Source organism: Gorilla gorilla, chromosome 20, assembly GCF_029281585.2.
Source record: "Gorilla gorilla gorilla isolate KB3781 chromosome 20, NHGRI_mGorGor1-v2.1_pri, whole genome shotgun sequence".
Lineage (NCBI taxonomy): Eukaryota > Metazoa > Chordata > Mammalia > Primates > Hominidae > Gorilla > Gorilla gorilla.
Genome location: NC_073244.2, coordinates 48,286,438 through 48,302,626, shown reverse-complemented (window position 1 = coordinate 48,302,626; position 16,189 = coordinate 48,286,438). Strand labels below are relative to the sequence as shown.

Genomic DNA, 16,189 nt, shown 5'->3' with positions numbered 1-16,189 from the left:
CTATCTTTTATTGTCTTCCATATTTTTGATGGGCCTAGATTTTTTTGGTCTGGCTCAATCTTATCAACAAAAAATATTTCCCAGTTCACCAAGGACAATATTCTGGGGGGTCCATTTCATGAGTGTTTCCTTCTCCACACATCTTTAATTATTAGGCAGGTGTGATGATCATGGAGCTCTAGGTTTTCATAGCTTTCACCAAAAACCAAATGAACAAACAAAAACAAAAAACAAAAAGACAATTGCTCACAATATCCAATCAGATGGCTGCGTGATTCACACAGGATGAGAGGTAGACACCCATGGCTGGCCTTTGCCTTCTAATTGAGGTTGTCTTGCATTTTGTTTCCATTTTCTCACTCTTGAGGGATATCTAACTCCCCTGTTCCTGGATGTGACTGCTTTCCAGCACTGAATCCTTTGGCTGCCACTTATTTTTTTTATTGAATAAAAGGGACTGGGGATTGGCTGGATGCAGGTGAGGCTGTGTTAGGGGTCCCCCGTGTTGGAGTTGAGCATGGGTACACTTTGCAGAAACCTCGTGGGTCTTCTGGCAGGAATCCCCATAGGTGGCTTGGACTCCAGCACAGGCCCTTTTTCAGTCTCAGGAGTCCTTTGATTCTTCTTTGCTTTCTTGGGGGTCCTCAGTGCCCCTTGATAGCATGCCTGGACACTACTGTCTGTCCTGGAATTATCCCAGCTGCCTCAGAGACACTCCCAACCCATCTGCCCCTGTGGAATGATAGTTCCAGGTGTGGTTGCCTTTGCCCCACCTTGCATTTGTCCTCATTTCCACATTTCCTGGACAGTGGTGACAAGCGGGAGCCCCTGGGCTTTGAGGCCAGGGCAGGGCCCTGCTAAGGCCAGGATGAAGAGAGGAAGTGGGCTCATGGGTCAGTGAATTTTTTGCTACCTTCCCTGGGGAACTCAGGTGTCTGTGTGCCCCAGCAGCCCCTTCCACACCTCACCAGATTTTATTTTCACCCCCATCTGACCCAATTTCTGCCCACAGCATCCAATCCAGAATCAGATCCAAAGAGGAGTAAGGAGTACCAATCTCCTGCCCTGAAGCTCTTCCTCCACCAGGAACTCAGGAAGAAGTCCAGTGAAGTGGGGGTTGAGGACAGGATGGCTAGGACGGGCCTTCTGTCCCGTGCAACCTCTTTTCCTCCACCACCGGAGCGGGAGCCCTCTGTGGCAGTTCATTGGCCTTGGGCTCTGGTTTGTCTTCTCCAGGGGTTCAACAGGATGGTCTTGGGATCCTAGGCATCATGGAGGGCTGAAGAGGCTGAAGAAACATCAAGGGGAGCCCCAGAAATTCACCACGGGATCCCAGCCTCAGGCCCGCCTAGACAGTGTGCGGGTGAGTCTCCCCAAAAGTTGTCCCTCTTGTCACCTTGAGGACTGGCCTGTGTCTCAAGGCTGCTCTTTTCCTAGAGGGACTTCATCACAGACAGCAGAACCCTGCAGCCTCAGGAGCTGCCTGAGTGTGTGTTTCTGTGTCACTGTTGTATGTCTGTGTGTGTGAATGTAATTTTGTGTTTTTGTGTGTCTATGTGTGGTGTCTAGTGAAATAGTCTTCATTTTGCATTTGTTCCCAGTTCCATATGGTAGTTGGCTGTGATTTATCATGGGTGAGCTCTAGCCTGTTCCATGACCGCCGTCTTTTTTTGTCTTCCCTATTTCTGATGGGTCTAGATTTTTGTCAGGCTTAATCTTATCAACAAAAATAATTTTCCAGTTCATCAGGGCCAACATTCTTGGGGATCCATTTCTATAGTGCTGCTTTCTCCACATTAATTTGTTAATGATTGGGCAGGTGTGATTATTATGGAGTTGTGGGTTTCCATTACTTTTACCAACAAGTTAACTCTGTCTGTGCCTATTCAGATGGCTTCACTATTCACAAGATGATTATCCAGTCATAGCCAGTCTTGTCGTTCTAATAAACATTGTGTTTAATTTCATCGACATTTTTCTTTTCCTTCTTGAGTGATATGTAATTTTTTCTCTTTGTGGCTGCACTGGCGTCGAGCCTTTTCAGGTCTGCAGTTCTTCTATTTAACCTATTCCTGTATTTCTGTTTGACCCTCAGCTTGCGATTTTTTTTCCATTATAGTTCCTGTTTGGGTATTTTAGAGCTTGCGTTATTTGCTGTTTGCCTGTGATTTAAAGGGGAGTCCAGAGGGCATACCTTAAGCCCTAATTTTGTCCTTTAATAGAGTGTCCAAGGAGACCCAGTTGTGGTTATTCAGACCTGAGTAAGGGAAGATAGCAGCCAGCTCTTTTTCTGGCACCAGCTCCACCCTTCTCTTTGCATCTGTGTGAGCCTGGTGTCTGGAAGTTCAAACTGATCCTCCAACTGCACACGTACATGGCACTAGCAGTGCATTTGCATCTCAATGACCTCTGTGGTTGCTCTGGATGAGTCCTTGCAGCATTGGATCCAGGAACTCTGCAGCTGTGCATTGAGTTTAGGCTCTGGTCTATTTCCTTCAGGAGGTCAAGCAGAAGTTCCAGGGATTCTAGGTGTTGAGGAGGCTGACCAGGCTGAGAAAACTTCAGGAGCAAAGGATACAACATGGGATCCTTCCCTCAGACTGATCTGAGGGTGTGCATGTGACTCTCCTGCAGGGTTTCCACTGTTACCTGGAGGCTGGGCTAACATATGTGCCTGTGGCTTGCTGTGTCCCTCATGCAGTGTTCTCTGTACTCATCCTCAACTATCTTTTCAAGCTTTTGCTTCTATCACTCCAAAGTCAATACACCAGAAATAAACAAAGAAAAAAAACCCTGTGCTCTTCTCAAAGTTACTGACATGGATACTGATAAATTCAATGGCCGTTTCAAACCTCGTGTTGTATAATCAGTCTGCCAAAGCTATCTGATACCTGTTGATTCTCCTTCAATTCACTTTTATTTGGCTTTTGTGATTCCAGTTTCTTGGTTTTCCTCTATTATTGGTTCTCCTCCTTAGCTTTTTTTTTGAGACACTGTCACTCTGTCACCCAGGCTGGAGTGCAGTGGCGCGATCTCGGCTCACTGCAAGCTCCACCTCCTGGGTTCACGCCATTCTCCTGCCTCAGCCTCCCGAGTAGCTGGGACTACAGGCACCTGCCACCACGCCTGGCTAATTTTTTGTATTTTTTTTAGTAGAGACAGGGTTTCACCGTGTTGGCCAGGATGGTCTCAATCTCCTGACCTCGTGATACGCCTGCCTCAGCCTCCCAAAGTGCTGGGATTACAGGTGTGAGCCACTGCACCCGGCCTTTAGCGTCTTTCATGTTGTTCTTTTATCACTGAACTCTTAATGTTGGAGTGCTCCATGGTTCAGTCCTTGCTGTTCTTTACCTTTTCTATACTAAAACCCTTAATCATATAAATAAATATGGGCAATACCTACTAAAGTAATATCGTTAGGTATATCTCATACATCAAGTGCCTACTCACTACTGCCATTTTGTGTCTTAAAAGACATCTAAAGATTCAACATGTTCAAAGTTGAACTCTCAATCTTCCCCTAAAACCCTGGAACTGAAGTTTTCTCCATCCTGGTTGATGAAAACATTGTATTCCCAGATGCTCAAGACTAAAATCTTTGAGTTAAAGTCACCCTAGACTTGTCTCTTTTACATCTAGCCCTTAAACAAATCTTGCTTGCTGTCACATTTACTATATACCTAGAATACAACCAATGACCACTATACCCAGTTACCTCTTCTTCCGAAGCCATGACATCCTCTTTCATCTGAGTTACTACAACCTCCTCGTCGATTTTTTTTCAACAGTTGCGTTTCCCTCAGAATAAAGTATCTTTACAATGGCTTGCACGCTTGGCAAGACATAGCTCTCTGTTATCTCTCAGTTCTGCTCTAGCAACCATCCCTTTGCACAGTGTTCTTCAATAACTTCTCCACTTTTCCTAAAACACTTCAGTGTAGTCCCATTGTAGGACCTCTCTCCTCTGCCTGGAATCACCACACTCCTTCAAGTCTTGGCTCAAGTCTATCCTTCTTGATGGTCTACCTTGATCACTGTATTTCACAAAGCAACCTAAATGATCATATCCCTCCCATTGTCTTTTCAATGACTTTTTCCCCATAACACTTACGTTCTAACATACTCTGTGTGTATGATTATCTCCTCCTGTTAGAATTGTTCACTGACAAATATCCAAAACACCTAAGATAGTGGCCGGAATATATTAAGTACCTAATAACTGACTACTTTTAGAACAATAGGCTCCTGTGAGGAAAGCATAACCATATTTACTAGCAGACTGCCTTTGTATGCATTGGCACTGGTCTGATTTCTTGTTCAGGTTGTCACATTAAATCACTGTAAGTGGATTAAGGGTGGAGGATTGAGGGCTTGCCATCATAGATAACATCTTACCAAAGCAAAATTGCTTTCAATTGCTGCTAGTGGGCTGCCTAGCTCTACTCTAAATTTATCTCGTTCACAAGACGTTACTGAAAGCAGCAAGAAACATGCAACACACATATTCTGAATCACTTCTAGCATTTCCTCTAACATTATAGCATCAACTGATATAAAGCATGCTTGTTAGAGTGGGAGGCAGTGACAAAACGTCCTGCCTATTAAAACAAGAATCTTCAAATTCCTAGCTTAATTTGGGCAGTTCCTCATTCTCAACGGCCCTAAGTCAATACCCCATTTGAGATTTCTTTTACCCATAGCATCCCACTTCCAGGTACAAAATTTTATATCCTTAAGAATTTTTATTGTCAATAACAGAACTACAATAGCATCAACAAATAAGATGTTTAATTTTATTTAAAGAAACACAGGAGGCAAGCAGACCAGAGCTAGTATGGCTGTTCCACAAAGTCATCAGGGTTGCACACTCCTTCTGTATTCTGCTCCATGATCCATAACACCCAGATACCATTCTCAAAGTCCCCACGAGAGTATCGGAGCTCCAGCTTAGATGTCCACATTGTAGGCAGGGAAAAAAAGACAGGAAAAATGGATTTCATAAATCTCCTACTCATATAAATATCACTTCTATCTTGTTGACCTGCAAGGAAGACTGAGAGATTTTCAGCCCAGAAATTTGTTACCAAAGAAGAGAAAATAGATATAGGGAACGAAAAAAGCAGTCTGTATCACAAACTCTCATCATTTTTCATTGCAAAATAGTCTGTAATATCAGTTATTTTGTTTACTTCAAAAGCAATACATTCAAGTTTTTAAAAAACTCCCAGATTTATTAGACTTTGGATCTTAGACTTTGTTAAAAATCACTTCACACCTTGTCCCACTTCTCTAACAGCTGTGCTCAATAATACACTGATTACATCCACTGGGTTTTTTTTTTTTAATAATACACTGATTATATCCACTGGGTTTTTTTTTTTAACAGTATGAATTCCCTCTTATAGCAATAATGGATGAGATTTAAATGACAGCTTTCTCACATTCATTATGGCATACAGTGCCCCCCAACCAAGTCATCTTGGATGTGTTGATAAAAGATTTCTCAATATTCATTATACTCATAAGTACTCTCCACTCATGCAAATTCTCTAAAATAACACTAGTGAAAATGGTAGCTAATATTTGTGGTATGCTACGTTCAAGGCACCATTCTAAGAGCTTTTACATGTAATAACTTACATAATACTTCCAAGAATCTTATAATAAAGGTAATATACTTAGGTCTATCTTAAAATGATTAAACCAAGGTAGAGGTTAAGTATCATGATACGTATAACAAAAAGATCAACTAGTAGAGCTAAGATAATGTTGAAAAAGATATTTGTTTTCAATATGGCTAAAGGGCTTCCTACATTTACTATATTAAAACTATTCTCCAATTTGCTAATGTTTAATAGGTTTCCAGTAATGATGTTTTTCTATATGAATGACACTACCATTTTCTCTCATATAAATCATCTGTTGCTGTGCTTTATGAGGCAAATGTGCGCCCATATTCACATTTGTGAGAATTCTTTGCTGCTAACAACCAGAGAACCTCTTCATAGTGATCTCAAAGAATCAGACAATTCACATGTAAACTTGCGAGCCATGACTAAAGTCAATCCCACATTCCTTATATTCAAAAGATTTCTCACCGATATGAATTCTCTGATGTTGAGTTAGCTGTGAACCACGAGTAAAGGCCTTCCCACATTCCTTACATTGATATGGTTTCTCACCAGTATGAATTCTCTGATGCCGAGAAAGATGTGAACTCTGAGTAAAGGCCTTTCTACATTCTCTGCATTCATAGGGCTTCTCACCAGTATGGATTCTCTGATGTAGAGTAAGCTGAGAGCCATGACTAAAGGCCTTGCCACACTCCTTGCATTCATAGGGTTTTTCTCCAGTGTGAATTCGCTGATGTTGAGTCAACTGTGAACCACGAATAAAGGCTTTCCCACATTCCTTACATTGATATGGTTTCTCACCAGTATGAATTCTCTGATGTTGTATAAGTAGTAAGCCACGCGCAAAGGCCTTTCCACATTCATTACACACATAGGGTTTCTCACCAGTGTGAAGTCTTTGATGTTGGGAAAGATGTGAACTCTGAGTAAAGGCCATTCTACATTCTTTACATTCATAAGGTTTCTCACCAGTATGGATTCTCTGATGTTGAGTAAGCTGTGAGCCACGAATAAAAGATTTCCCACATTCCTTACATTCATAGGGTTTCTCACCTGTGTGAATTCGCTCATGTTGAGTAAGTTCTGAGCCACGACTAAAGGTTTTTCCACATTCTTTACATTCATAGGGTTTCTCACCAGTATGAATCCTCTGGTGTCGTGTAAGGAGTGAGCCACGATTAAACGCTTTTCCACATTCCTTACATTGATAGGGTTTCTCACCAGTATGTATTCTCTGATGTTGAGTAAGTTGTGAGCCATGACTAAACATCTTTCCACATTCCTTACATTCATAGGGCTTTTCATTGGTGTGAATTCTCTGGTGTTGAGTAAGTTGTGAGCCACGGATAAAGGCCTTCCCACATTCTTCACATTTATAGGGTTTTTCACCAGTATGAATCCTCTGATGTTGCATCAGTAGTGAGCCCCGAATAAAGGCCTTTCCACATTCCTTACATTCATATGGTTTTTCCCCATTATGAATTTTCTGATGTTGAGAAAGCTGTGAGCCACAAATAAAAGCTTTTCCACATTCCTTACATTCATAGGGTTTCTCACCGGTATGAATTCTCTTATGCAGAATAAGTTGTGAGAGCTGAGTAAAGACCTTCCTACATTCTTTACATTCATAGAGCTTTTCACCAGTATGAAGTCTCTGGTGTAGTGTAAGTTGTGAATTCTGAGTAAAGGCCTTCCCACATTCTTTACATTCATAAGGTTTCTCACCAGTATGAACTTTTTGATGTCGGGTAAGTTGTGAGCTACGAATAAAGGCTTTCCCACATTCTTCACATTTATATGGTTTTTCACCAGTATGAATTCTATGATGTAAAATAAGTTGTGAGCTTTGAGTAAAGGCCTTCCCACATTCCTTACATGCATAGGGTTTCTCACCAGTATGAAGTCTCTGATGAAGACTGAGTTGTGAATCACGACTAAAGGCCTTCCCGCATTGCTTACATTCATAGGGTTTTTCACCAGTATGAATACTTTGATGTTGTGTTAGGTGTGAGGCTCGTCTGAAGGCTTTCCCACATTCCTTACATTTATAGGGTTTCTCAGTAGAATGACATCTTGAATGTTGAGATAAGTAAGTATGCTGGTTGAAAATGGACATTTTGTCATATATGATCATCCCTTGCCTGAAATATTCCTTCTGATTTTCTTGTTGCTTCTCCATCTTGCCTTTGGCTTCCAAATAATCCCTGGAATTGGACTCTTCAAGATCACAGTTTTCAAGTCTGTCACTCATTTCCCATTGGGATAATTCTGTTTCATAAATGTTCTTTTCTGGAGATAAGTCCTTACTTGCACACCTTGAAGGCAAGTCTGAAAGATAAGAGAGAATAAAAAAATTGAGAAATATAACTTCTATAGCAAAGACAAATAATAGGAAAATAATGCCCATAAGAAATAACAGACATACATGAGTTTGTTTCAAATATTGATTATTATGACCCATAATGATACCTACCTTTCACATCACAACCCACTGTATATATACAGTTTAAAGTGAGTAGTTCTCAAGCCTTGGTGGGGATCAAAATCACCTGGGGAGCATGTTAAAATTATAGCTGTCCAACATTACACCAGACTAACTGCTAGTGAATCAGAAAAAGATCCTGGAGATCTGTACTTTTAATCCTTCCTATTAACTGATTCAGATTCAGATCATGATTTTCTTTATCTGCTTAATACTTTTTAGTAGCTTCCATATTAATATAAAATCCAAACTCTTCAATGACTTTGACTTATTTCCCCTTCCATGGTCTTCTCCTTGCTTATGTATCTGTTGAGCCTTCTCAGCTTTGCTCCTTATTTGCCAGAAAAACTAGCTTCCTTTCAACTCTGAAAAAGTCACAGACCTTTTTCAATTAAAAGCTAGCCAGAGCCTATTCCATTTCTTTGGACTGCTCTGGATGAGACTATACAAACACTCTTCCTCATTCTTCAGGTCTTAATTTAATTATCAGCCCCTAAATCTTAAACATTAATTTCTGGTAATTTAGGTAATTTAGACCAACCTTCTAGATGATAGCAATTATACAAATTAAGCAAATTATAAAAGGCACCTGAGTGAAGGCACTGGAGCGTTTACATAATAAAGAGTGGGTGGCTAAAAATTGAAAAATATGAAAATCAAAGAGAGAAGCCCAACATCTGGGTCCACATTTCCACTTAGAGAAGTCTTATAATTCTAGAAAAAGCTAAGAGGGGAGAAACTAAACAGTGTTTTGGACTGTGTCACAGGGCTGGGCAACAATAATTGGAGGACAGGGCCTGCCATGAATTCTTTACACTTTGGGTTGGGAACCCTGAGAGCTACACTGAGGAATAAAGGAGAAACAGTAGACCAATCTGGACAGAGTCTGAAGTCTGAATCATCTTTGAATCAGCTCAAATTCAAAAGTTTGGATTAAGGTGATTCAAGACTGCTTGCCATAGCAAACTTAAATCTTTATTGGATTTTGTATAATGTTATCCAAGGACTGAAACCTTATAACTTTTCTTTGTGATGTCTAGCACTCAATAAAAACCAGGTGAATGAGAAACAGGAGAAAAAAACAAAAGAAACTTTGACTTATAAGGACACAAATCATGTATCCACCCACCATCATACTTCTGTCACTCCTAAATACCCTTGTCCTGTTCCTGTGTAATCAACCCTTCATACCACCCTAGTGGTACATGCCTAGAAACCAGTGATCTGTGGTTTCCCTATAACTTCCTTACACACAGAAACAAAAGCACCTCCATACTAAATCTATGATCCTATATGCCTCTCCAATTGCTCTTTAGCTCTCCCTATCCCTTTCAAATAGGATACTAAGTTGCTTTTGTTTACTTATCCTTACTTCACAGTTTCCTTTGTTTCTTCATGCCTTGCCTCATGTCTTCTCTTATTTACTTGTCTATTCAAGGACAATTCTGTGTGTTCTGGGAAGAACACATCCTAGAGTTCCCAGGCACTACTACAGGTCTATAACATAATGAAAGGGTTCTATAATCTCATGGAATGTTGGAGAGAAAAAAGGCAATTATTCATGCCAGGCGCAGTGGCTCATGCCTGTAATCCCAGCACTTTGGGAGGCCAAGGCAGGTGGATCATTTGAGGTCAGGAGTTTGAGACCAACCTGGCCAACATGGTGAAAACCCGTCTCTACTAAAAATACAAAAAATTAGCCAGGCATGGTGGCGGGTGCCTGTAATCCCAGCTACTTGGGAGGCTAAGGCAGGAGAATCGCTTGAACCTGGGAGGCGGAGGTTGCAGTGAGCCGAGATCATGCCACTGCACGCCAGCCTGGGTGACAGTGCAAGACTTCGTCTCAAAAAAAAAAAACAAAATACAAAATCAGCTGGGTGTGGTGGCAGGCGCCTGTAATCCCAATTACTTGGGAGGCTGAGGCAGGAGAATCACTTGAACCACAGAGGCAGAGGTTACAGTGAGCCAAGATCTCACCACTAGCAAGCCAGCCTGGGCAACAGAGCGAGACTCTGGCTCATAAAAAAAGAAAAATAAAAAAAAAAGCAATTATCCAATATAAGGGAAGGAGTCTACAGTGATAAAGAATATTTCGGTTAGAAATACAGATCAAGAAACAGAACACAAAAATTCTCAAATACTGTTGCTGAGAGTGCAAAACACTATAACTATGGTAAAAAAGAGTGTGGTAGTTTCTTATAATGTTAAACATACATTTAGCATATGATACAGCGGTCACATTAGTATTTACACTTATGCTCACACAAACATCTATATGTCAAAGATTATAACAGCTTTATTCAGAAGTGCTCCAAACTGGAACTACCAGATGTCCCTAAAAAGGCAAATGAATCAGCAAACTTTGGCAATTCCAGGTACTGGAACATTACTCAGCAATAACAGAAACAAAGTATTGATTCATGCAACATTACTCAACAATAACAGAAACAAATTGATCCATGCAACAATATGGATAAATCTTAAATATATTTTGCTAAGTGAAAAAAGCCATATTTTGATTCTATTTATATGACATTCTTGACAAAGCAAAACTATATGGATGGAATTTGGTGAGTAGTTTTTCATAGGCTGGGAATGGTGAAAGGGGAGAGGTTGACAATGAAAGAAGAAAGCATGAGAGAATTTAGGGATGGTTAATAGAACTGTTGTATATTACGACTGTGATAGTAGGTGGATACAGTTGGTATCTGAATGGTATATCAGATTTCCTAACAAATACCAATAAATGGTGGGTAAAATATGACAAACATCCTTTTAAAAATATAGACAAGATTAAGGCTGGGCGCAGTGGCTCATGCCTGTAATACCAGCACTTTGGGAGGCTGAGGCGGGCGGATCATGAGGTCAGGAGATTGAGACCATCTTGGCTTACACTCGTGAAACCCCCTCTCTACTAAAAATACACACACACACACACACACACACACACACACACACAAATTAGCTGGGCGTGGTGGCACACGCCTGTAGTCCCAGCTACTCGGGAGGCTGAGGCAGGAGAATCACTTGAACCGGGAGGTGGAGGTTGCAGTGAGCCAAGATTGCACCACTGCACTCCAGCCTGGGTGACACAGCGAGACTCCGCTCAAAAAAAAAAAGACAAGAGTAAAAGAAAATAAAGAAGTCAAGCAATGAAGTGAGAGCTGAGAGCCAGAAACCGGAGAGGTGAACATGCTCTGAAGTTAGAGCTACCCTTGGGACATTTGCTGCCTTCAATAGCCTAAGGTTGTATCTTAGTGTTCTGAAAAAATTCAAGAGACAAGGCCTTCACCCACAAAAGGGCAGGGATTAGAAATAAACCATTTTACAAAATTGGAACCTATTCAAGGCCTAAAGTTCAGAGACAGGAAAAAATCCATCTGACCTCAGTCTCAGCCATCTTTAAAAAATCGACTTTTACTCTGAGTTGGGGAGCCAAAATCAGTAAATACAAAGATAGTTAATGGGAAAGTGCAGAAGCTAGATGGATAGAAATTAGGCAGCTACAACAATAATCCACCTGGCTCAGACCAGATGATGGTGGAGGTAAGGGTGGAGGAAGTGAGGTATCATTAGATAGTGGATATATTTTGAAGGTATACTAAAGAGGATTTGCTGGTGGAATGGACATGTAACATGAAAAGAGAAGACAAGGAAGACTATGCAGGTTTTGCCTGAAAGGTTGGAACAATGGAAGTGCTACTTACTGAGAACTCCTCACTGTGATGGGGCAGACCTGGGAGGGATTGTGAAAAGTCTGGTTTTGAACTATTACATATCAAATGAAGATGTTCAATAGACACATATGTGTAAGTATGTGACTCTAGGGAGGTATCTGGATTACAGATAAAAGTTTGAAAGTCATCACGAAATAACACTTAAAGCTACAAGATTTGATGAGGTCACCCAGGGCGTACCTTTATATACAAAACAGAAGGGGAAGGATGAAAAAGGGAAGTTTGAGGATTGAACCCTGGGTCACTTCAGGTAGATGAGAAGGAAACAGCAATGGAGACTAAGAAGGAATAGCCAGTGAGGAAGGAGAAAAATTAAGAGAGCACGGAACCCCAGAAGCCATGTGAAAAAAGTGTTGTTTTTTTTTTAAATTATACTTTAAGTTTTAGGGTACATGTGCACAATGTGCAGGTTAGTTACATATGTATACTTGTGCCATGTTGGTGTACTGCACCCATTAACTCGTCATTTAGCATTAGGTATATCTCCTAATGCTATCCCTCCCCCCTCCCCCCACCCCACAACAGTCCCTGGAGTGTGATGTTCCCCTTCCTGTGTCCATGTGTTCTCACTGTTCAATTCCCACCTATGAGTGAGAACATGTGGTGTTTGGTTTTCTGTCCTTGAGATAGTTTGCTGAGAATGATGATTTCCAGTTTCATCCATGTCCCTATAAAGGACATGAACTCATCATTTTTTATGGCTGCATAGTATTCCATGGTATGTATGTGCCACATTTTCTTAATCCAGTCTATCATTGTTGGACATTTGGATTGGTTCCAAGTCTTTGCTATTGTGAATAGTGTCGCAATAAACATACGTGTGCATGTGTCTTTATAGCAGCATGATATATAGTCTTTTGGGTATATACCCAGTAATGGGATGGCTGGGTCAAATGGTATTTCTAGTTCTAGATCCCTGAGGAATCGCCACACTGACTTCCACAATGGTTGAACTAGTTTACAGTCCCACCAACAGTGTAGAAGTGTTCCTATTTCTCCACATCCTCTCCAGCACCTGTTGTTTCCTGACTTTTTAATGATCGCCATTCTAAATGGTGTGAGATGGTATTGTGGTTTTGATTTGCATTTCTCTGATGGCCAATGATGATGAGCATTTTTTCATGTGTTTTTTGGCTGCATAAATGTCTTCTTTTGAGAAGTGTCTGTTCATATCCTTCACCCACTTTTTGATGGGGTTGTTTTTTTCTTGTAAATTTGAGTTCATTGTAGATTCTGGATATTAGCCCTTTGTCAGATGAGTAGGTTGCAAAAATTTTCTACCATTTTGTAGGTTGCCTGTTCACTCTGATGGTAGTTTCTTTTGCTGTGCAGAAGCTCTTTAGTTTAATTAGATCCCATTTGTCAGTTTTGGCTTTTGTTGCCATTGCTTTTGGTGTTTGAGACATGAAGTCCTTGCCCATGCCTATGTCCTGAATGGTATTGCCTACGTTTTCTTCTAGGGTTTTTATGGTTTTAGGTATAACATGTAAGTCTTTAATCCATCTTGAATTAATTTTTGTATAAGGTGTAAGGAAGGGATCCAGTTTCAGCTTTCTACATATGGCTAGCCAGTTTTCCCAGCACCATTTATTAAATAGGGAATCCTTTCCCCATTTCTTGTTTTTGTCAGGTTTGTCAAAGATCAGATAGTTGTAGATATGCGGCATTATTTCTGAGGGCTCTGTTCTGTTCCATTGATCTATATCTCTGTTTTGGTACCAGTACCATGCTGTTTTGGTTACTGTAGCCTTGTAGTATAGTTTGAAGTCAGGTAGCGTGATGCCTCCAGCTTTGTTCTTTTGGCTTAGGATTGACTTGGCAATGTGGGCTCTTTTTTGGTTCCACATGAACTTTAAAGTAGTTTTTTCCAGTTCTGTGAAGAAAGTCATTGGTAGCTTGATGGGGATGGCATTGAATCTATAAATTACCTTGGGCAGTATGGCCATTTTCATGATATTGATTCTTCCAACCCATGAGCATGTAATGTTCTTCCATTTGTTTGTATCCTCTTTTATTTCATTGAGCAGTGGTTTGTAGTTCTCCTTGAAGAGGTCCTTCACGTCCCTTGTAAGTTGGATTCCTAGATATTTTATTCTCTTTGAAGCAACTGTGAATGGGAGTTCACTCATGATTTGGCTCTCTGTTTGTCTGTTATTTGTGTATAAGAATGCTTCTGATTTTTGTACACTGATTTTGTATCCTGAGACTGCTGTAGTTGCTTATCAGCTTAAGGAGATTTTGGGCTGAGACAATGGGGTTTTCTAGATATACAATCATGTCATCTGCAAACAGGGACAATTTGACTTCCTCTTTTCCTAATTGAATACCCTTTATTTCCTTCTCCTGCCTAATTGCCCTGGCCAGAAATTCCAACACTATGTTGAATAGGAGTGGTGAGAGAGGGCATCTCTGTCTTGTGCCAGTTTTCAAAGCGAGTGCTTCCAGTTTTTGCCCATTCAGTATGATATTGGCTGTGGGTTTGTCATAGATAGCTCTTATTATTTTGAGATACATCCCATCAATACCTAATTCATTGAGAGTTTTTAGCATGAAGGGCTGTTGAATTTTGTCAAAGGCCTTTTCTGCATCTATTGAGATAATCATGTGGTTTTTGTCTTTGGTTCTGTTTATATGCTGGATTACATTTATTGATTTGTGTATGTTGAACCAGCCTTGCATCCCAGGGATGAAGCCCACTTGATCATGGTGGGATAAGCTTTTTGATGTGCTGCTGGATTTGGTTTGCCAGTATTTTATTGAGGATTTTTGCATCAACGTTCATCAGGAATATTGGTCTAAAATTCTCTTTTTTGGCTGTGTCTCTGCCAGGCTTTGGTATCAGGATGATGCTGGCCTCATAAAATGAGTTAGGCAGGATTCCCTCTTTTTCTATTGATTGGAATAGTTTCAGAAGGAATGGTACCAGCTCCTCCTTGTACCTCTGGTAGAATTCAGCTGTGAATCCATCTGGTCCTGGACTCTTTTTGGTTGGTAAGCTATTGATTATTGCCACAATTTCAGATCCTGTTATTGGTCTATTCAGAGATTCAACTTCTTCCTGGTTTAGTCTTGGGAGGGTGTATGTGTCAAGGAATTTATCCATTTCTTCTAGATTTTCTAGTTTATTTGCATAGAGGTGTTTGTAGTATTCTCTGATGGTAGTTTGTATTTCTGTGGGATCGGTGGTGATATCCCCTTTATCATTTTTTATTGCATCTATGTGATTCTTCTCTCTTTTCTTCTTTATTAGTCTTGCTAGCAGTCTATCAATTTTGTTGATCTTTTCAAAAAACCAGCTCCTGGATTCATTAATTTTTTGAAGGGTTTTTTTGTGTCTCTATTTCCTTCAGTTCTGCTCTGATTTTAGTTATTTCTTGCCTTCTGCTAGCTTTTGAATGTGTTTGCTCTTGCTTTTCTAGTTCTTTTAATTGTGGTGTTAGGGTGTCCATTTTGAATATTTCCTGCTTTCTTTTGTGGACACTTAGTGCTATATATTTCCCTCTACACACTGCTTTGAATGTGTCCCAGAGATTCTGGTATGTTGTGTCTTTGTTCTCATTGGTTTCAAAGAACATCTTGATTTCTGCCTTCATTTCATTATGTACCCAGTAGTTATTCAGGAGCAGCTTATTCAGTTTCCATGTAGTGGAGTGGTTTTGAGTGAGTTTCTTAATCCTGAGTTCTAGTTTGATTGCACTGTGGTCTGAGAGACAGTTTGTTATAATTTCTGTTCTTTTCCATTTGCTAAGGAGTGCTTTACTTCCAACTATGTGGTCAGTTTTGGAATAGGTGTGGTGTGGTGCTGAAAAAAATGTACATTCTGTTGATTTGGGGTGGAGAGTTCTGTAGATGTCTATTAGGTCCACTTGGTGCAGAGCTGAGTTCAATTCCTGGGTATCCTTGTTAACTTTCTGTCTCGTTGATCTGTCTAATGTTGACAGTGGGGTGTTAAAGTCTCCCATTATTATTGTGTGGGAGTCTAAGTCTCTTTGTAGGTCACTCAGGACTTGCTTTATGAATCTGGGTGCTCCTGTATTGGATGCATATATATTTAGGATAGTTAGCTCTTCTTGTTGAATTGATCCCTTTACCATTATGTAATGGCCTTCTTTGTCTCTTTTGATCTTTGTTGGTTTAAAGTCTGTTTTATCAGAGACTAGGATTGCAACCCCTGCCTTTTTTTGTTTTCCATTTGCTTGGTAGAACTTCCTCCATCCCTTTATTTTGAGCCTATGTGTGTCTCTGCACATAAGATGGGTTTCCTGAATACAGCACACTGATGGGTCTTGACTCTTTATCCAATTTGCCAGTCTGTGTCTTTTAATTGGAGCATTTAG

The 16,189-nt window shown here is 40.4% G+C and overlaps 2 protein-coding genes across 15 annotated transcripts in view; one reads left to right on the top strand and one right to left on the bottom strand.

Moving 5' to 3' along the window:
• The window catches only part of ZNF585A (zinc finger protein 585A), a 67,298-nt gene that overhangs the window by 39,210 nt on the left and 11,899 nt on the right, over positions 1-16,189 (top strand). For all 3 annotated transcript variants that reach the window (XR_010131963.1, XR_010131962.1, XR_010131961.1), the window contains exon 7: positions 1,237-1,363. The gene's annotated coding sequence lies outside the window, so the exon portion shown is untranslated. The remainder of the gene's footprint in view (positions 1-1,236; positions 1,364-16,189) is intronic.
• The window catches only part of ZNF420 (zinc finger protein 420), a 112,371-nt gene continuing 100,953 nt past the window's right edge, over positions 4,772-16,189 (bottom strand). For 7 of the 12 annotated variants that reach the window (XM_055369174.2, XM_055369173.2, XM_055369172.2 and 4 more), the window contains one exon: positions 4,772-7,961. In XM_055369174.2, the coding sequence (XP_055225149.1) occupies positions 6,031-7,961 (1,931 nt within the window). In that variant the 3' untranslated portion in view covers positions 4,772-6,030. The remainder of the gene's footprint in view (positions 7,962-16,189) is intronic. The other 5 variants (XM_055369179.2, XM_055369178.2, XM_055369180.2 and 2 more) reach the window with 1 other exon arrangement.